Genomic DNA, 23,271 nt, shown 5'->3' on the forward strand with positions numbered 1-23,271 from the left:
CAGATACCTAGGCATCCTCTGATTCAGTTAAGTTGACACATAAAAGTAATGTCACAAAGAATAATACAAAAAAACCAATCCATTTCTGTTAAACAATGGATAGTTAAAACTTTAAAACACCAATTACAGCAGCATCAAAATCATAATATACCTAGGGATATAACTAACAAAATGTATATAAAATACACTAAAACCTGTACAACACTGAAGAACAAAAAAATACTTAGAGAAGTAAACCATATTCATGGATTGGGAGATTCAATACTGTTAAGATGTTGATTCTTCCTAATCTGCAGATTCAAAGCAGCTGCAATAAAAATACCAGCTAGAGTTTTTATAGGTGTTGATAAACTATTTCTATAATTTACATTAAAAGGCAAAGACAGCCAGGACAATTTTGAAAAAAAAAAAGAAATAGAAAAAAGATGGAGGACATATACTGATTTTAAGATTATAGCTATCAAGTTGTGCTGGTAACATAGAGATAAAGACAAGATGAACAGAATATAGATTCCAAAATCTACACACATATAGTTAATTGTTTTTTGTCAAAGATGAAAAGGAAATTCAATGGAGAAAGAAAATCCTTTCCAATAAATGGTGCTGACAAATTAGATATTCACAGTCACAATCACATCATATACCAGCAAGAAAAAAACCCAATTAACTCAAAATTGAATAGAGACCTGAATTACATAAAAGCTAAAAAAGTAAAGCCTCTAATTAAAAAAATCTTACTTATAGCTCCATTATACATATCATATCAGAAGTTAAAACCTACTTCTATAAAATGAGACATCTGGCTACATGGCTACAAGTTTTCACTAAGTGCCAGACTGCTTTTCAGGCTTATTCTCATGAATTCCTCAGGGAATGACATCTATTTTTTGTCTATTAAAGTTCAGGCTGTCATTCCTCCTACTTCTAATTGGGTCTGCTGCACAAAAATGGCAGACCAAGGGATTGAAATCTTAATCATACAAGACCTAGATCTAGGACTTGAACATTTCCAACTCAGTGTCCATTCCCTAAAGTGAGGTAGGACCATACCTTACCTCATTTCAGCAGGAAGTAGCCAGAGCAGTTGTTGCTTTGTTCCATGAAAGATTTGAGGAAGGTTGAAACAGGAATAGGGATTGAAACCGAGTCCCCTAAACCAAGTTCTCTACCCAGTTTATGATTAACTTCTCTATCCAAAATGTTATTCCCTTTCTTTTCCAACACCTGTTCTCCTCAAGATTAAAGAGGATCAAAGAAAAGAGGGAACTGAAATCAAGCAAGAGAACCTACGAGGGCGTCCCTAGGTACAAATTCTTTTTGTGTCCCACATATCTTGTTTGTAGGAAATAGGCTTCATTCAGCCTCCAAGACCATCTCTGAGCTCCAAAGGGCAGATTCAAACAGTTGTTCATCAGGGAGGTGAGGGAATCCAGAAACAAAGGAGGAGCAGTCAAGAAACAATAGTGCAGCAAGGTCCTGTTTCTCCTCAAGGAATATACCTAACAATATATCTTTGAGTTTTTCTACAGGAACTAAGGCCCCAACCCACAGTGAAGATGGTAACTTCAGGCCTACCACAAGAGTCCTGGAACCCTGCCCTATTACCTCATCACCAAACAATCAGAATAAAGTCACACACTGTGTAACCGTTGTCCCAAATTTTGCCTATAAAAACTTATCCACAAAAACCATCAGAGAGTTCAGGCTTTTGAGCACAAGCCACTTACTCTCCTTCCTTAGCCCTTCCATAAAGGAAGGAAGGGAGTTCGAAGGAAAGAAGGAAAGAATGGCGTGAAAGAGCAAGAAAGAGAGAGAAAGGAAATCTTTGGATTCTAGGTTAAGCAAAGATTTCTTACGCACACACCAAAAGCATAATCTATACAATCTTTTAAAATAATAAAAACTGCACATCATTAAAAAATAGGTAGTTCTGAGTTCCCATTGTGTCCCAGCAGGTTATGAAACTGACCAGAACCCATGAGGATGTAGGTTTGATCCTGGCCTTGCTCAGTGGGTTAAGGATGTGGTGCTGCCATGAGCTGCCACATAGATCGCATAATTGGCTTGGATCTCACGTTGCTGTGGCTGTGGCATAGGTGGACAGCTGCAGCTCCAATTTAACACCTAGCCTGGAACTTTCATATGCTGCAAGTGCTGCCCTAAAAAGCAAAAAAAAAAAAAAAAAGTAGTTCTGCTTTTCGAAAAGCACTCTTAAGAAAATGAAAAGATAATCCCCAGATTGGGAGAAGACGTGTAAATTACATATGTAATAAAGACTTTGTTGTTGTTGTTGTTTTCTCTTTTGTCTTTTTGGGGGCACTCCTGCGGCATATCAAGGTTCCCAGGCTAGGGGTCTAATCAGAGCTGTAGCCGCTGGCCTACGCCGCAGCCACAGCAACATGGGATCCGAGCTGCGTCTTTGATCTACACTACAGCTCACGGCAACGCCAGATCCTTAACCCACGACCTCATGGTTCCTAGTTGGATTCATTTCCACTGTGCCATGATGAGAACTCCAATATGTAATAAAGACTTGGATCCAAAGAACTTTCAAATCTCAGTAAGAAAACTCAAAAAAAAAGTCAAATCATTTGATCAATCACTTCACCAAGATAAACTGATGGTAAAAAAGCACATGAGGAGTTCCCATCGTGGCTCAGTGGTTAATGAATCTGACTAGGAGCCATCCGACCCGATTGCGGGTTCAATCCCTGGCCTCCCTCAGTGGGTTAAGGATCCAGCGTTGCCGTGAGCTGTGGTGTAGGTGGCAGACGTGGCTCAGATTCTGTGTTGCTGTGGCCCTGGAGTAGGCCAGCAGCAACAGCTCCAATTAGACCTCTAGACTGGGAACCTCCATATGCCGCAGGGAACGGTCTTAGAAAAGGCAAAAAGACAAAAAAAAAAAAAAAAGCACATGAAGATGCTCAGCATCATTAGTCATGATGAGAAACAACTACATACCTATTAGAATCGCAAATTAAAAAAAAATTTTAAATACTAAGTGCTAAGTTCCTGGTGTGGCTCTGTGGTTAACGAATCTGACCAGGAATGATGAGGTTGCAGTTTCCATCCCTGGCCTTGCTCAGTGGGTTAAGGATATGGCGTTGCCGTGAGCTGTGGTGTAGGTTGCAGACGCGGTTAGGATCCCGAGTTGCTGTGGTCGGATCCCAAGTTGCTGTGGCTCTGGTGTAGGCTGGTGGCTACAGCTCTGATTAGACTCCTAGCCTGGGAATCTCCATAAGTGGAGCCCTAGAAATGGCAAAAAGACCAAAAAACAAAAACAAAAACAAAAACAAAATACCATGTGCTGATGACGTGGAGCAACTGGAAGCCTCATACATTGCTGGTGGAAATTCAAATGACACAGCCACTTTGGAAAACCATTAGAAAGTTTCTTATAAAGTTACACACTTACCACTTGACCCAGAAATCCCACTCTTAAGTATTTACCCAAGTGAAATGAAACTTACAGTCTCATCAAAACATACATGCAAATATTTTAGTATCTTTATTCAAAAGCACCAAAAACTAAAAAACCATATGTTCTTCAACTAATGATAAAGTGCTTATATCCAACTAATGGAATATTACTTACCAATAAAAAGGAACAAACAGCACACAAATATCTAGATGAATCTCAAATGCATTATGCTAAATGAAAGAAGCCAGACTCAAAATGCTACACTCTATATGATTCCGTTTATATGATACTGTGGTAAAGGCAAAATGATAGGATTATAAAATAGAAAATAGGCTATCAAGGGTTAGGCATACAGGTGACTACAAAAAGACATGGGAGACTTTGGGGGGAGTAATGAAACCATGCTGTAATTTGAGTAGGTGGTAACTACATGACTTATGCATACGTCAAATTTCCAAAAGCATATATGCAAAAAGTAAGAAATTTACTAAATATAAACTATGCCTTAATTTTTTTTTTAAGGGCCTCACAGCATATGGAAGTTCCCAGGCTAAAGGTGGAATTGGAGCTGCAGCTGCTGGCCTACACCACAGCCACAGCAACGCCAGATCCAAGCCACATCTGCAACCTACACTGCAGCTCATGGCAATGTCAGATCCTTAACCCCTGAGCAGGACCAGGGATAGAACCCACATCCTCAAGGGTACTAGTTGGGTTCATTACCACTGAGCCACAACAGGAACTCCTATATCTTAATTTTTTTTTAATGGGAAATAAAAAAGATAACACTAGGTCCTTGTAAGTTTGTCAGAATGAAAGGAAATGACTGATTAGGAACCATTATAACTAACTAATGATAAAATGATGGTGGCTTTTGCAGGGAATTAGAGAAGAGAGAAGTGGTTAGGTTCTGGTTATATTTAAAAGGGTAATGGATATAATCTGCCAAGGAATAAGAAATAAAAGGTTGAAAAAGAAAGAGATCAAAGATAACACCAGTATTTTTTTTTTTACCATTACAATTAGGAAGATGGAGTTGATATTCACAGAGATGTGAAGTATGGGAGAAGTCCTTGGATATGGGTGGGAATTTAGACTCTGGATTTTGAACATATGAAGTTTGACATGCATATAGAATATCCAAGTGAAACTGCTGACCACACAGTTGTTATTTATGTGGAATATAAGATGGGGTCTGTACATATAAATTTCACTCATTAGTACAAGGATGCTATTTAAAACCATGAAGCTAGGGAGTTCCTGCTGTGGCTCAGCAGAAAGGAACCTGACTAGCATCCATGAGGATGCAGGTCCAATCCCTGGTCTTGCTCAGTGGATCAAAGACCTGGAATTGCCATGAGCTATGGTGTAGGTGTGGCTTGGATCCTGTGTTGCTGTGGCTGTGGCTGTGGCTGACAGCTCTAGCTCTGACTTGACCTATTGCGCCTCTAGCTTGGGAACTTCCATAAGCTGTGAGTGTGGCCCTAAAAAGCAAAAAAAAAATTAAAATAAAAAACCCCCATGAAACTAAACACTATTACCTTAGGAGTTACTGAGGATCAGAACGAGAAGAAATTTGAAGACTAAATCCTAAAGCATCCAAAGATTGGGGAAATAGGAAAGAACTGAGACTAAGTAAACGAGAACTAAGTAAATAGTTTCTAGTAAGAAGGATGTGTTTCAAGACAGAATGATTGATTCAGCGCTGATGTTAGGGAAGATGAGGATTAATTTGATCCCTTTTAAACTTTGAGATCTCTAGGAGTTCCCACTGTGGTGTAGTAAGTTAGGAATCTGACTGCGGTGGCTGGGGTCACTGGGAAGGCAAGGGTTTAATCCCCAGCCTGGCGCAGTAGGTTAAAGGATCCTGTGTTGTCACAGTTGTAGCTCAGATTCAATCCTTGGCCTGGGAACTTCCATATGCTGCAGGTACAGCCATAAAAAACAAAACCAAAAACCTACGGATCTCTAGCGGCATTATCAAAAGCTGATTTGGGGTGTGAATAGCAGAAGCCTGTTTGGATCAGGTATAGGGGAGAAATAGGAAGATATTAAAGATAATGAAAACAAACACCATTTACTGCCTGAAATTCAATTTTGTAATAGCAATACTGGCTCTTTTTGTTAATATCACTGTTTTATAGCATTTTCTATCCTTTCATCTTTCAATCTTTCTGTACACTTGACATAAAAACAACAAAGAGGTAAATATTCTTTAAACTCAATCTATAACTGGCTTTCTAACTGAAAGTTAATACATTTCTTTTGTTCTTCTTTTTCTTTTTTTAACCCTTGGCACATGGAAGTTCCCTGGCCAGGGACTGAATCCAAGCCGCATCTGTGATCTATGCTGTAGTTGTGGCAACACAGGATCCTTTAATCCACCTCACTGGGCCAAGGATCAAACCTGTTCCTCCACAGTGATGTGAGCTGCAGCAGTCAGATTTGTGACTCACTGCTCCACAGTAGGAACTCCTATTCAACATTTTTTTAATCACAGCAATATACTGGATTGATTTCTATCTTCTTAATTTTTGTTCATTTTTTTTTTAATTGGAGATTACAGCAAAGGTTAATAATTGTACAGATTTTAAAACAAAGTTGATTTAGTAATGAAAATGAGAACAAGAAATTAAGTATGGGGAAAAAAATCAAGCTTCCCAAAAACACTGTATTTTCTGAGAGGGTGTGGAGAAAAGGGAACCCTCCTACACTGTTGGTGGGACTGTAAATTGGGTACAACCACTATGGAAAACAGACTTGGAGTTGCCAAGGGGGAGGCGAATGGAATGAGATGGACTTGGAATCTGGGTTCAATAGATGTAAACTATTGCCTTTGGAATGGATAGGCAATGGGATCCTGCTGTATAGCATGGGGAACCTTATCTGGTCACTTATGATGGCATATGATGGAGGATAATGTGAGAAAAAGAATGTATATATGTATGTGTGGCTGGGTCACTTTGCTGTACAGTAGAAAATTGAAAGAACACTGTAAACCAACTATAATGGAGAAAATTAAAATCATTAAAAATTTCTTAATAATAAACTAGTGATTATATTTTAAAAAATTAAAAAATCTTTTGATCAATATCTAAGATTTTACTTGAAGAGCTTAATCATTTATAATCCGGGAAAGCAAAATTTTGAAGAAACATATAGTTGGTACACACTAGCCAATCAACTAGACCAATACATAAATTCCAGATGTAGGCAAACCCATTTGCAGACTTCCCCAATGGGATTCCTCTCTTTTCTCAGGAATAAACCATAATGTTAATGTTTGTATTAATTCCTTTTGTTCTTTATGGTTTCTCCATGCTATTAATGTACCCATTAATTTTGTATTTTACATGATGTTTTTAAAATGAATGAACCCCTAATTTTATACATCCTCTACTTTTAAGATTAACCCATTTTGTCACAGGAAGCTTTAGTCCATTTTCCACTACTACATATTTTTTCCTTTATATAACTATACTAGATCTTATATTCTGCTATAAATGGGTAGTTTTACTTTTCATTTGGTTTTGTTTGATTTTTTTGTTTGTTTTTGTTTGCTTTTTTAGGGCCATACCTGTGGCATATGGAAGATCCCAGGATAGGGGTCAAATCAGAGCTGCAGCTGGCAGCCTACACCACAGCCACAGCAATACCAGATCCAAGCCACATCTGTGACTTACACTACAGCTCAAAAGCAATGCTGAATATTTGATCCACTGAGCAAGGCCAGAGATTGAACCCACGTCCTCATGGATACTAGTTGGGTTCATTACCACTGACCCATAAAGGGAATTTCTTCATTTGTTTTTTTCATGTTATAAACCATAAATGTTACTATAAATGTTCTTTTTTGGTAAACATTTACAAAAGTATCTCTTAAAGTGAAACTTTTTTTTTTTTTGTCTTTTTAGGGCAGCACTCATGGCATACGGAGGTTCCCAGGGCTAGGGGTCTAATTGGAGATATTGCTGCCAGCCTACATCACAGCCACAGCAATTTGGGATCTGAGCCGTATCTGCGACCTACACCGCAGCTCACGCCAACACCAAATCCTTAACCCACTAGGCGAGGCCAGGAATTGAACCCTCGTCCTCATGGATACTAGTCGGGTTCGTTAACCACTGAGCCACGACGAGAACTCCTGAAGTTAAACTGTTGAATTATAATATGGTATGTCACTGTGGTTTTAACTTGCAAATCTCATCAAAGTAAAGTGTACAGTATCTTTTCCTATTTACCAGCCACATAAGTCTTCCTCTACGTGAAGCTCTAGCTTCTTTTGCTACTACTTTTTCTACTGATGTTAATTTTTCATAGTGATTCTTCAAAATTGAACTATAGTTCATTTACAGTCTTATGTTTGTTCTAGGCATACAACACAGCGATACAATATTTTTACAGATTATACTCCATTTAAAGTTATTACAAAACTAATAGCTATATTCCCAAGTACTGCACAATGTATCTTTGCTGCTTAGTATACATACATAGTAGTTTATATCTCTTACACATAGTAGTTTGTATCTCTTAATCCCATACACCTATCCTCCTGCCCCTTCCTTCTAATTCTTTGTTATTTTTATGCATTGTAAAATTCATCTCTTTGGGATTTAACAACTTGGGAAAGTGCCCATGATATAAGCAAAATGAGTAAGAAGAAGAGTGGGAGATATGGCGTAATTCAACTGTGAATATGGGAGAATATTTACTTCTTGGAAGATGCTGATAGTTGCCAGATCATTGTCTTTAAGAAGGCTCCATTTTCAAATGAATAGTGTGTATTTTCATAGCTGCAAACCTTATTGTCTATGTTTCTTTCCTTTTCAAAATGGAGTACTATCTTTTTTCCCTTTGCACAGAGCAACACATCTGCCCAGTTAACAATAAAAATCACTGAGATTATTAGGGGACCGGGGTATAATTTGTAGTTTATTCTAAGATTTTGCATATTTCATTAATAGTTCTCATAGGGTATAGTCCAAGGTGCCAAACTAAATAAAGATGTTAACTTGAAATCTTCATTTATTTAAAATGTGGCCACCTCATGGAGTTCCCGTTGTGGTGCGATGGCTAACGAATCCAACTAGGAACCATGAGGTTGCAGGTTCGATCCCTGGCCTTGCTCGGTGGGTTAAGCATCCAGCGTTGCTGTGAGATGTGGTGTAGGTCGAAGATGCGGCTCGGATCCAGCGTTGCCGTGGCTCTGGTGTAGGCCAGCGGCTACAGCTCTGATTAGACCCCTAGCCTGGGACCCTCCATATGCCATGGGATCGGCCCTAGAAAAGGCAAAAAGACCAAAAAAAAAAAAAAAAAGTGGCCATTTCTTTCATCATGATAAAAACACACACACACACACTAACTCTGAGTTCAATAATAACTTTAAATCACTTTGACTCACTGGATTTTAAAAGTTTGTATGACATAATTTGTTAAAAAGTTAAAAGCGAATTCTAGGGGAGTTCCCACTGTGGCTCAGTGGAAACAAATCTGACTAGGAACCATGAGGTTGTGGGTTCAATCCCTGGCCTCACTCAGTAGGTTAAGGATCCAGCATTGCCGTGAGCTGTGGTGTAGGTTTTAGACATGGCTTGGATCTGATGTTGCTGTGGCTGTGGCAGAGGCTGCTGGCTACAGCTCTGATTCAACCTCTAGCCTGGGAACCTCCATATGCCACAGCTGCAGCCTTAAAAAAGAAAAAAAAAAGTGAATCCTAGGGAATTTTAATTGATTAATTAAATTTAATACATGTATTGGAACTTTAATTTTACGGTGTAGTGAGGAGCTTGAATTATCAATTTTAATGTATTCAAATTAAACACAAATATCGTATAGACTGAACATATTTAGACTTTTAAAAAAAATTTAAAGTATAAGGTTTTTTAAAAGCTTAAAGTTTTAAAAACTTAAAGTAACCTTCTTTTAGTATTCATAGTAACATTACTGTTATTCTAAAATATTTTATCATATGATAAACACATAATCCTGTTACTGTAGTTAGGAACATTTTCCTGTAAGTAAAAAGGTGGTACAAATATAAAATCTAAGAAATCAAAATTAAAACCTTAATCCTAAATTTGAACAGAAACTATCAACACAATTTCATAACATAAAAAACAGACATTTTTCCAAAAAGGACATGCAAATGGCCAACAGGTCCATGAAAAGATGTTCAACATCTTTTCCATAAAAAAAATTCCAAGCTCCCTCAACTAAAAAGGCCTGGAAACAATGAACATCTTAGTAGCAACTAGACTACTGACAAAGCTTAACATCAGGCCAGTTGGCAAATGAGACAGTTAAGAGTCCAATTCCATCATCACAGAACAAAGCTACGAAACTGCAGATTTGGAGCTAAAAGTCTAAACTGACAACTGCCACAAGTATCAATAAGACAATAGAGAAAAATCCATCAAAGGTATTTATGAGGATTGCACATCCTCTTTGGAAAAATGTCTGTTCAGTTTTTCTGCCCACTTTTTAAACAAATGTTTGGGTTTTTTGATGTTGAGTTGTATAAGCTGTTTAGATGTGTTGGATATTAATCCCTTAAGGGTCATATCATTTGCAAATAATTTCTCCCATTCAGTAGGATGGTTGTCATTTCTTTCTGTCAATGGTTTTCTTTGTCATGCAAAATCTTTTAAGTTTAATTAAGTCCCATTTGTTTATTTATTTATTTTTCTTTTATTATTTTGGCCACACTCAGAGCATGTGGAAGTTCCCAGGCCAGGGATCAAACCTCTGCCACATCAGCGACCCAAGCCGCTGCAGTGACAATGTTAGATCCTTAACCCACTGCACCACAAGAAAAGTCCTCATTTGTTTACTTTTGCTTTTGTTTCCCTTGCTTTATGAGATGGATCCAAAAAAATATTGCCATCCTGGTTCAGTGGTAATGAACCTGACTAGTATCCATGAGGACATGGATTGGATCCCTGGCCTTACTCAGTGGGTTAAGGATCTGGTGTTGCCATGAGCTGTGGTGTAGGTTGCAGATATGGCTCAGATCCTGTGTTGCTGCAGCTGCGGTAAAGGCCAGCAGCTGCAGCTTCAATTTGACCCCTAGGCTGGTAACTTCCATATTGCTGCAATTTATGTCAAAGAGTGGTCTGCCTGTGTTTTCCTCTAAGAGTTTCACAGTTTCTGGTCTTACATTTAGGTTTCTAATCCATTTTGAGTTTAATTTTTCTGTATGCAGTTAGAGAATACCCTAATTTCATTCTTTTATATTTAGCTGTCCAGTTTTCTCAGTACTACTCACTGAAGAAACTATCTCTACTGTATATTCTTATCTCTTTTGTTATAGATTAATTAATCCTAAGTATGTGGGTTTATCTCTGCACTCTCTATTCTGTTTCATTGATTTGTTACGGGTTTTGCGCCAGTACCATTGTTTTGAATACCGTAGCTTTGTGGTACAGTCTGAAGTCAGAGCGTGTGACTCTTCCAACTTTGTTTTTCCTTTGAGAAGGAAACATCTTGAGAGATGTTTTTGCTATTCAGGGTCTTTTGTGTTTCCATACAAGTTTTACAATTTTTTTCTAGTTCTGTGAAAAATGCCATTGGTGTTTGGAAAGGAATTGCACCAAATCTGTCAACTGCCTTGGGTAATATGATCATTTTAACAATATTAAGTCTTCCAATCCAAGAATACAGTGTATCTTTCCATCTGTTTATGTTGTCTTTAAATTTCTTTCATCAGTATCTTATAGTTTTCCAAGTAAAGTTATTTTACCTCCTTAGATAGGTTTATATTCCTAGGTATTTTATTCTTTTTGATGTAATGGTAAGTGGGATTATTTCCTTAACTTCTCTTTCTGATAGTTCATTGTTAGTGTACAGAAATGCAAATGACTTCTGTATGTTAATCTTGTATCCTGAAAATTTACCAAATTTATTGATGAGTTCTAGTAGTTTTAATCAGTGATAATTTTAAAATAAAACAAACAAAAAAACACCCTCAATGGTTAGTTACCAAAGAAAGATGTAGAGAACCAGCTCATTCATTACTCTGAAAACTAATAAAGGGAATGAATTAAAAATTTATTATTTTTCCTGTAAGAACTCTTTATGGAAGTAATCTACTAAATTAAGAAGGAATGATGAAAAAAGAATTAGCACTATTTTGCAGCCCCTTGAGAAGAAAAAAAGTTCTAAGCATTGATTACCAATGACTAACACTGCAAAAAGAGAGGCAATTGAGTATCATGTGCCTCCTGGTATTCAACACTACATATGCCATATCTTACAAAAATGTTAGCCTCGATCTGATCAAATCTCTGTATCAAAATCACAGTCAAAGAAAATTTAGAACAAGAAAATGGTTGGATGAAACCATGAGGATATACAATCAGCAAAATCCAGAGTAAGAGAAATTCTATAGGACAAATAATCCGGTTTCTATAACAATAAAGTGCAAGGAAAAAATACAGTATGAACCTATAGGCTAAAAGAGACATATCAACCTATTACAGTGTTTGTAATTTACACAGATCCTGATTTTATTTATTTTTTTGGCTAACCTGTGGCATATGAAGTTCTCAGGCCAGGGATCTAATTCAAGCCATAGTTGTGATCTATGCCACAGCTGCAGCAGCACCAGCTTCTTAAGCACTGAACCAGGCTGGGGAATGAATATGCGCCACCACAAAGACAACGCTGGATACTTAACCCACTCCACCACAGTGGGAACTCTGGATCCTGATATTTTTAAGTGATGAATGAAGAAATTTAAATACCAACTAAATATTTTATATTAAGGGAATTACTGTTCATTTTAAATGTAATAACAGTATTGTGTTATTTATGTGTTAAAATAAATAGTCCTTATCTTTTAAAGTACATTCAGGAATATTTAGGAATAAAACCAGTGAATATGGTTAGGAGTTTGCCTCAAAGTAATCCAGTGGGAGGTCAAGAAAATGAGTGGAGTTGATTGAAATAAAATTAGTTATGAGCTGATTAAGTAGCTAATGAGTACATAGGGTTTCATTGTGCAGTTTGCTCTATTTTTGCATATGTCTTAAGTTTTCCTAATTAAAAGGTTTTCTTTTTCTCCTTTCTTTTTCTTTTTTTTAAGGCCACAGCTGAAGCACATGGGAGTTCCTGGGCCAGGGATTGAATCTGTGGCAGGGCTGTGAGTCACTGCCATTGCAGTCGAATTCTTAACCCGCTGTGCCATGGCAGGAACCACTAAAAGTTTTTCTTTCACCTGCTTTCAGGAAAGACTATATTAAAGTCAGTTACACTTGCCTGAAAATATCAGATTCGATGTTTGAATCTCCCAGATGTTAATATATTTTCACACAAAGCTAAGGCCTTAATGCAAAGAATGATGCTAGTAGTAGATTTAAGGAATCAGCAAGTCAGTGAAAACTCTTCCTTACTTCAAGAAGAGAAGCATTACCAGCAATCTCAAAATCAAATTAAATACATAAAGAATCAACAAATTCTGCCTACTTTTAAGTACGCACTTGCGTTTGAGCATGACATAGTGTTACAACAGACTTCCAGATCACCTCTGTGATTGATTATCTGCCTATTCACCAAGAGTGAGGGGGGGGGGATTCAAACTTTGTCCATTTACTACATGGTTGTCTTACCAAATTTACAACCTGTATTTCTTTTTTTTGGTCACCCCCGTGGCATATGGAAATTCCTGGGCCAGGAATGGAACCCACGCCAAAGCAGTGATCCAGGCCTCTGCCATATCTTTAACCCATTTGCACCACAGGAGAACTCCTACAATCTACACTTTTAAGTCTCTAAAAGTTCACCAAAGTATAAATAAAAGTTGAGTTTTAAAATTCTAGTTTTTTTTAATCACATATCTAAATGTTTTCTACAAATGAAAAAGAAGTAAACTTTAAAGACAATTTATAACTGCTTTAATAATATTCAGGCACTTAAACAAAAGCAGATTTACATACCTTGCCTCGACCGTGAAGGTGCTACAGGAACTTCTTGGTGCTCAAAAGGAAGTTCAGGTGTTAGGTTTTCAAATTGCTCTTTACTAATGAGATTTAGCTTCTTAAAGTTCTCAACTTCTTGCTGAAGTAGAATGGAGGAATCTAATTACTAAACTGGCTAACAGAGTAACCAAAAGACAATAATTGATGCCAATCTCAAAAAAATGAGTTTTAAAAACAGACTAACTGCAAAAGAATAAAAAAGATATTCTAATAAAGAATCTAGCATTATACTTAATAATATTCTGATTCTAAAAGAGGCATCAAGATGCCTAAAATATTATGAGTATTTTTAAATTAAAATACATTATAAAAACACACATTCTTTTTAAAAATTATTTTATGGCCTCACCTGCACATATGAAAGTTCCTGGGCCAGGGATTGAATCCAAGCTACAGCTATGACCTATGCCACAGCAGCAATGCCAGATCTTTTAACCATCTGCGCCAGGCTGGGTATCAAACCTGCACCTCCGCAGCAACCCCAAGCCCCTGCAGTCATATTCTTAACCCACTGCACCACAGCAGGAACTCCAAGAGAATACATTCTTATCATTGATTATTTGTTGAGCATCTATACACAAGACCACTGGGATATTATATAGGTTACAAAGTAATCTAATACATGCACCCTTTCCTTAAGTTACAAGTTAGATGGAAAGAAACAAATGTACACTTAAAAATATTATTAGAAAAAAAATATTAGATGGTATACGAAAAGTGCTAAATTGAGATAAGGGAGTCATCACAGAAGAGATGGGGCAAAAGCAGGTCCTTAGAATGAGAATTTAGAGAAAGGTAAAAGCAGCATCCTAAACTAGGTAAAGTGAGCAAAGATTAAAAATGCTAGAAGCAAAAACATGTGTACACACAGGTTTCTACACAAGCAACCTGGACAGAGAGTACAATGACTGAAGAACTGATTGTAATGGTTTCTCTCTTTTGTTTAGCAGATTCAAACTAAAGATTTCTAGTTAGAGAGAAGTATCATGGGAGGTAGTAGACTGGACAATTCCTGAGGCTCACAAGCCCAGAAGCCAGCCAAAAACGTGAGTGACAAAATGCAGAGGCTCAGCAGCATATTTCGTAGATGGAAGTACTATCTGTCTGTCTCTGTTAATAAAACCTTCCAACACTGCAGGTTTACAATACCACCACAAGCAGGCCATGCAACAAGAAGACAAACAGCTGTATAGTAAAATCTAAGACAAGTTCAACCTAACCTTGATTTTAGCTTAAGAACAACCTGATAGCTCCAAGAAGTCAAAAAGTCAAATTTGGCTTGCCTCTTCTTATTCCACACAACTCCATTCGTGCTAGGCTATTCTTAGTATTGTCATGAAATATGTCAAACAGGAAAATGTATTAAACATACATGTGCAACTTCTTTAGAAAACACTCAGAGTTCACTGGTGGCCTAGAGTTTAAGGATCTGATATTGTCATTGCTGTGGCTTGAGCCACTGCTATGGCACAGGTTTGACCCCTGGCCCAGGAAATTCTGCAAGCCTCAAGTGTGGCCAAAAAAAAAAAAAGCCTTTTGTGTCTACTTAAGAAATCTTTCCCTACTCTGAAAACATTAAGACTTTTTACTGCTATCCCTTAACAGCTTTATGCTTTTGCCCTTCACTGGAATACATCTGAATGACACTATAAGGCAGAAGTCTATAATTTCACTGCTTTCCCTACATAAATTTTCCTGCACTATGTTTTGTTTTGTTTTTTTGCTTTTTAGGGCTATACCTGCGGCATACGGCGGTTCCCAGACTAGGAGTCGGATCGAAGCCACATCTGCTGGCTACAGCCATAGCCGCAGCAATGTGGGCTCTGAGCCATGTCTGCAACCTATACCACAGCTCACGGCAATGCTGGATCCTTAACCCATTGCAAGGCTAGGAATCGAACCCATATCCTCATGGATACCAGAAGAGTTCATTAACCACTGAGCCATGAAGGGATGTCCACTAGTCGGGTTCTTGACCCACTAAGCCACAATAGGAACTCCTCTAATAAGTAATCTTAGGATAGGGAGCTTACTCTGAAATATGCAGAAAACTTTAACCACAGGCAGAAAAGATGTAAAGCAGGGCTCCACCAGCTGCTGCTGATTTAAAGACTGATAATGCAACATGACCAAGAACACAGGTGGTCTAAAAGGAGTTGAGAGGCTCCGGCCAGACAAAATGGAAAATGAGGGACCTCAACACTACACATAGACACAAAGAACTGACTTCTGCAAACAATCTTAATGAACTTGGAAGCAATTTCTCATATAAAACCTACAGATCAGAGCCGAAGAAGGAACACCTGGATTTGTCTTACAGTCTCACACTTAGACTTCTGATCTACAAAAAAAAATAATAAAAATTTTTTTCGTCTTTTAAAGGCTGCACCAGCGGCATACGGAGGTTCCCAGGCTAGGGGCAGAATCAGAGCTGTAGCTGCTGGCCTATGCCACACCAGATCCAAGCTGCATCTGCAACCTATACCACCGCTCACGGCAATGCAGGATCCTTAACCCACTGAGCAAAGCCAGAGATTGAACCTGAGTGAATACTAGTCAGATTTGTTTCTGCTGAACCACGACAGGAACTCCTGATCTACAAAATTAAATAATAAATTCATGTTGTTTTATAGTTGCCAAATTTGTGGTCATCTGTTATGGCAGTCATAGAAAATACAAAGACTCTTCATGGTTCTTTTATACTATAAAAAATGAATCTTAAAAGTCTCATTCATATTTTCATGAGTTTTTCATTCATGTTTTCTTAAGATATTAGAATCAAGGTTATTCTCATAGAATGAGTTAAGGATTCCCTCATTTTTCCTTAGTCATTCAGCAAATATTTGAGCACTTACTATTGGCCTTATTCACTGGTAATTTGTGCACAGCTAGAATTACTCCAATTTTAGAAGTTGCTAATAAACCTAAGGTAAATCTTGGAGTTTGAAAAAAAATTTTTTTAAATGGTCCACAGCAATTTACTTTCTTTTCCAGTAAGTTTTGGGGAATTACATATTTTCCTAGTAATTTTTCCTCATCTAAATTTTCAAATTATTGCTCTCAATACCTTTTTAAAGTTCTCCATAATCAGTAATCACATTACTGCATTACCCAATTTTCGCTGCTGCTAAAATACGTACATTTTCCTCTATTTTGTCTTCCTAAGTATAATCTTAGTCTTTTCAAATAATTAAACGTTGGTAAGATTTATCCTGTGTTAGATCTAATTATTTTTACTTTATATACTTTATGGGAGTTTATTTTGCTAATTATTCTAACTCCTTGAGAAGTTTCTAACTTCTAGCTTTGTGAAAGCTATAGCAGATTCTATTGTTCACAGCCTAGAATGCCTAAATGAAAGTGTTTTTGTATATCCTCCCACTATAATTACCATTCATCCCTTTGGAGCATATACATCCCTGGCCCATGTGATTTGCTTTAGCCAACTGAATGTGAGAAAATATACATAAGAAACATCTAAGCAGTGATTTTGAACACAGTTATATAGTTTCACTCATTCTCTTGTTCAAACCATCTGTTATATGATGAAGGAGCAAGTGCTATATAGGGGCTGCTGTTTCAGCATGAAAACCAATTAAAGAGAAACAAACACACACAGAGTTGCAGCAGCCAATCCACAGTTACTGTCAAGCAATGTGAGAAATTTTCACTTTAAGCCTTTGACACTGGGGGGAAATTTTTATAAAGCAAAAATAATAAGCGGTGATAGGTTTATAAGTTTCAAGCATTTTACTAACACTTGTATTTAAGCCTCTCTCTCCAGGTGTGTCTCTTAAAATTCAGCTATCATTTCACTTGGCTTTTCTAATTTCCACTATGATTTCTTCTTTAAATGCTGCATTATTTAAAATATATCTTTGTGGAGTTCCTGTCGTGACTCAGGGGAAACAAATCTGACTAGCATCCATGAGGTTGCGGGTTCGATCCCTGGCCTTGCTCTGTGGGTTGAGGATCCGGCGTTGCCGTGAGCTGTGGTGTAGGTTGCAGATGTGGCTTGGATCTGGCGTTGCTGTGGCTGTGTAGACCAGCAGTTGTAGCTCCGATTGGACCTCCTAGCCTAGGAACCTCCATATTCTGCGGGTGCAGCCCTAAAAGAAATAAATACATAAATAAAATACATCTTTGTTCCAACACAGGGTTTTATTATTATTAAACACAAAATTAATTCCACTAATAATGTGGGTTTTTGGTTTTGCTTGCTTTTTAGGGCTGCACCTGCAGCATGTGGAATTCTCACACTAGGGCTCCATATCAGAGCTATAGCTGCCGGCCTATGCCACAGCCAGAGCAACGCAGAATCCGAGTTGCATCTGCAACCTACTCCATAGCTCACAGCAAATGCTGGATCCTTAACCCACTGAGCAGGGCCAGGGGCTGAACCCACATCCTCATGGATACTAGTTGGATTCATTTCTGCTGAGCCACAACGGGAACTCCAATAATGTGTTTTATATAATATCAATGCTTAAAAAATTTGCTTTATAAAACCACTGTAGGCTAAAATACTATAGATTTCTTCAAATAGAACATGTAGTCTGCAGTTGCTAGGTACAGAGTTGTTTCTCAAATTATTCTCATTTTTTAAATTATTTGATTATTCCTTATTTACTTAGGGGGTTAAATTACTGGATTTGTTCTATCAACTTTTGCTTCACTTATTTGAAGATTTTGTATTAAATACATCAAATTTTAAGTTATACTTTTCTGATGAATTTTTTTTAATCAGTACAAAAGGATACTCTTTAGTACAAGCAGTGCTTTTTGTCTTCAAGTCTACTTTGCAAGTCTCTTTTGTCTGATATTAATTTATGTACAATGCCTTTTTGTTTACTTTTTCATAAGTGGCTAGGTTTGCTTTTATAATTTTTATTTTTAATTGGGGTTTAAAAAAGCAAATACAAAATTCTCTATCTTAACCATCTTTAAGCATACAGTTCTGTAGTGTTAAGTTTATTTACACTGTTGTGCAACAGAGGCCAATTTTTTTTTTTTTTTTTTGCTTTTTAGGGTCAAACCCTAATTGAAGCTACAGCTGCCAGACACACCACAGCTCACAGCAATACCTGATCCCTGACCAACTGAGCAAGGCCAGGGATCAAACCGACATCCTCACGGATATTAGTCGAATTGTTTCCACTGTGCCACAAGCAGAACTCCCAGACCATTTTTTTTTTTTTTTGGTCTTTTTAAGGGAGCACCCACAGCATATGGAGGTTCCCAGGCTAGGGGGTCAAATCAGAGCTGTAGCCCCTGGCCTACACCACAGCCACAGCAATGCCAGATAAGAACTGCATCTGTGACATACACCACAGCTCACGGCAATGCCAGATCCCCAACCCACTGAGTGAGGCCAGGGATCAAACCTGGGTCTTCGAGGTTACTAGTCAAATTCGTTTCCACTAAGCCACGACAAGAACCCCAACTTTTTTTTATTAGCAAAACTGAAACTCTATCCCATTAAACAACTTCCCCCATAACCACCACCGTTTCTAAGAATTTTACTACTTTTAGTACTTTATAAGTGGAACCATACAGTGTGTCTTTGTGACTTGCTTATTTCATTTAGCATGTCCTGAAAGACCATCAATGATGTAGTTCTTGACAGATTTCCTTCCTTTTAAAGGTTGAATAATATTCCATTGTATGTATATATCATCATTTTGTTTGAATGGATATTTTTCTGATAATGGACATTTGGGTTGTTTTCACTTTTAGTATCTCTTTAGTTTTTTTAACTGCCATACTGTTTCCCATAGGAGCTATACTGTTTTACATTCCCACTAACAATGCAAGATTTCAATTTCTTTACATCCTCTATAACAACTGTTATTTTCTGGGTTTTGCTTCTTAGTTTGTAAGTAGCCACAGGTGATAAATCATTTGATTTTGATTGGCGTTTCTCTAATGAGTAATGACGTTGAGCATACTTTCATGTGCTTATTGATCATCTGTATATCATCTTTGGAAATTGTCTATTTGAATCCCTTGTCCATTTTCTAAACTGAACTATTTTGTTGTTTAGTTGTTGAATTCCTTTATATGTTCGAGAATATTAAGGCTCTATCAGTTTATGATAAGCAAAAGCAAATACTTTGTCCTATTTTGTGGCTTGCCTCTTCATCCTGTTTTCTGTCCATTAACACACATAAGATTTTGGTTTTCATGACTTCTGACTTGTCCATTTTTATCTTTTTGCATGTGCATTTTTGGTGTCATCTCCAAGAAATCACTGTCAAAACAAACTGTCATGAAGCTTCACTACTACATTTTTTTCTAAGAGTTTTGGGTTTTATTTATTCATTTTGCTTTTTAGGGCCACAGGGAGGCATATGGAAGTTCTCAGGCTAGGGGTAGAATTGGAACAGAAGCTGCCGGCATACGCCACAGCCATGTGGGATCCAAGCCTCATCTGAGACCTATACCACAGCTCATGGCAACGCTGGATCCTTAACCTACTGAGTGAGGCCGGAGATTGAACCCGCATCTTCATGGATCCTCCTAGTCGGAATTGTTAACCGCTGAGCCATGAAGGAAATTCTGAGTTTGGGGTTTTAGATTGAAATCTTTAATCTTTAAACTTTATGCACTTGGTGTTAAAAGTAAGGGTCCATCTTGATTCTTTTGCATGTGGATACCCAGTTTTCCCAACATCATTGTTGAAGAGGTTGTCCTTTCCCCATCAGTGACCTTAGCATTCATGTTCAAATAAAAGGGTTTATTTCTGGGTTCTATATCCATTTGTCTATGTCTACCTTTTTTTTTTTTTTTTTTTTCCTTCTTTTGTGGCTGCCCCATGGCATTTGGAGTTCTCAAGCCAGGGATCTGATCCAAGCCACAATTACAACATAATCCCAAGCTATAGCAACACCAGATCTTTAACCCACTTTGCCTGGCCAGGGATCAAACTGAATGCCAGCACTCGCAAGACATTGCGGATCCTGTTGTGCCTTAGCAGGAACTCCTGTCTATGTCTACCTTTATGCCAACAACACACTTTTATTATATAGTTCTGCAAATATTTTGAAATCGGAGGTGTGAGATTTCCAACTTCCTCTTTTTAAAAGATTTTTTTTTGGTTCTGGGAGTTCCCGTCGTGGCGCAGTGGTTAATGAATCCGACTAGGAACCATGAGGTTGTGAGTTCCATCCCTGGCCTTGCTCAGTGCGTTAAGGATCCGGCGTTGCCCTGAGCTGTGGTGTAGATTGCAGACGCGTGGCTCGGATCCTGCATTGCTGTGGCTCTGGCATAGGCCAGCGGCTATAGATCCGATTAGACCCCTAGCCTGGGAACCTCCATATGCCGTGAGAGTGGCCCAAGAAATGGCAAAAAAGACAAAAAAAAGAAAGATGTTTTTTGGTTCTGAAGGATCCCATGAGATTCCATACAAATTTCAGTATCAGTTTTCCTATTTCTGCAAAAAATGCTTTTGGAACTTTGATAGAAATTATAGTGAATCTATAGATCACTTTGGGTAGTTCTAACTTCCAGTCCCATGTACACAGGATGTCTTTCCTTTTACATGTTTAAAAGTCATTTTATTAAGATATAATTCACATATGGTACAATATACTCCAGTGTACAAATGTTTGTAGTATACAGTTTTCCAACCATCATCACAATCAATATTACAACATTTTTATTATTCCAAAAAGAAGCACAGTATGTACCAGCAATCACTATTTTCTCTACCCATTCCAAACCCAACTTCTAGGCAACCACTAACCTAATTTTTCTCTATTCTGGACATTCAGATAAATAGAATCATATAATATGTGGTACTTTGAGATTGGCTTCTTTTACTTAGCATGCTGTTTTCATGTTGTAGCATGTATCAAATTATTTTTTTCTATTGTCAAATAATACCCCATTGTATGGCTAATCACTTTTATTTATCCATTCATCAGCTGATGAGCATTTGAGTTCTTTCCACTTTCATAATGCAGCATTAAACATTTGTGTATAAATTTTTGTGTGGACACATATTGTCATTTCTTTTATGTATATACCTAGGAGTAGAATTCTGGATCATATGATAACTCATATCATGTTTAACATTTTGAGAACTGCCAAACTGCTTCCCAAAACAGTTGAATCCTTTTACAATCTTATCAATAGTCCACGAGGATTCACATTTCTCCCTATCAATCATCACTGGCTACTGTGAGTTTATCTTTTTTATTGTAGTCATTCCAGTATATATGGGTAATATCTCATAGTGATCGTAGTTTTTCATTTCCCTGATGGCTAATGATGTCAACAAAGTTCCCATGGCCTTATCAGCCATTTGTATATCTTCTTTGAGAAAAATGTCTATTCAGGTTCTCTGCTCATTTTATAACTGGTTATTGGCTCTTTTTGAGTTGTAAGAGTTTTATATATATAATTAACACAACTATTAAATATGATCTCCAAGTATTTTCTCCTAATATGCTTTTTTTTTAAGTTTCTGTTTGATTGTTTTTTTTTTAGGGCCGCACCTGCGGCATATGTAAAGTCCCAGGTTAGGGATTGAATCAGGGCTACAGCTGCCAGTCTCGACCTACACCACAGCTCACAGCAACGCCAGTTCCCTGACCCACTGAGCGATTTTCAGATTGGATCATTTCACTTAGTAATATGAATTTAAGATTCTTCCTTGTCTTTTCATGGTTTGCTAGCTCCTTTCTTTTCAGCACTGAATAACATTCCATTGTCTGGATATACCACAGTGTATTTATCCATTCATCCACTGATAAGACAACATCGTGGTTGCTTCCAAGTTTTAGTAATTATGAATAAAGCTGCTTTAAACAATCATGTGCAGGTTTCCATGTGGACATAAGTTTTCAGCTCCTGTGGACAAGTGCCAAGGAGGGCAATTGCTAGGTTATGTGGTAAGAGTACGTTTAGTTTTGTAAGAAACTTCCAAACTGTCTCCCAACATGGTTGTACCATTTCGCATTCCCATCACCAATGAATGAGCTTCCATCACTTCACATCCTCGTCAGTATGTAGTGTTGTCAGTATTTTGGAGGCACACAGTCCTATGTGTTTGCAGTTTTTCTCATTATATTTCATTCTCTTACTTTTGCAAGGCTTACAATTTTAGGTTGATAGTTACTTTCCCTACTATCATTCCAGTTGCATTCAAATGTTACTGATCCATACTGTCCAGCTATTGGTTAGCTGTCCAGTTACTCTTCCTCCTTTGAAAGCATCTGCCTTTGTTCCCTGGCTGCTTTACTCTGGTACCCCTCTGCAATTTAGAAAAGGTCCTTGCTACTCCCTAATAAAATAATGACTCTGCCCCATTTTTTCTCCTTTCCTTCTGGAACTCTGAATAAATATCTATATTAGATAGAATAAAGATCTATCTTATTTATAAATAAATATCTATCTTAGGAAAAAGGTGAATGTTTTCTCAACAAAGCTATAGTCTACCTGCTTTTTACTTTTCTCAAAAATAAAGATTTTATAATAAAATTCACTAGATGTTAACACATACAAGTTGATTTGAAATATACCAAATAACAGCAAAGACTGTCTAGAATTTCATTCTATATCTTCTTTCATATATTCTCTTTATCTCCCTATGCTGATTTCTGAATAGTTTCTTATAAACTGTTCTCCAATTCAATTATTCTTTAATTGTATCAAATCTGCTGTTAATCTCTTCAATTAGTTGAGTTTTAATTTCAGCCTTTACTGTTTTTACTTCCAGAAGTTCTAGAAAGGTTCTTTAAAATTTCCTTTTCTCTGTGGATATTTTTCTTTAAACACAGTAAGCATAATTACTCCATATTATGTTTAATAGTCCTACTTATAAATTTTTTCAGGGAATGGATTTACTATCTCTTACTTTGGTCATTCTTACAT

At 37.3% G+C, this 23,271-nt stretch overlaps 1 protein-coding gene across 5 annotated transcripts in view; it reads right to left on the reverse strand.

The window, feature by feature from the left end:
- The window catches only part of LARP1B (La ribonucleoprotein 1B), a 102,644-nt gene that overhangs the window by 28,339 nt on the left and 51,034 nt on the right, over window positions 1-23,271 (reverse strand). For all 5 annotated transcript variants that reach the window (XR_007137503.1, XM_047798858.1, XM_047798861.1 and 2 more), the window contains one exon: window positions 13,354-13,474. Coding sequence is in view for 4 of the 5 variants with exons in the window: in XM_047798858.1 (XP_047654814.1) it covers window positions 13,354-13,474 (121 nt within the window). In the remaining variant the exon portion in view is untranslated. The remainder of the gene's footprint in view (window positions 1-13,353; window positions 13,475-23,271) is intronic.

Source organism: Phacochoerus africanus, chromosome 10 (genome assembly GCF_016906955.1).
Source record: "Phacochoerus africanus isolate WHEZ1 chromosome 10, ROS_Pafr_v1, whole genome shotgun sequence".
NCBI classification, from domain to species: Eukaryota; Metazoa; Chordata; class Mammalia; order Artiodactyla; family Suidae; genus Phacochoerus; species Phacochoerus africanus.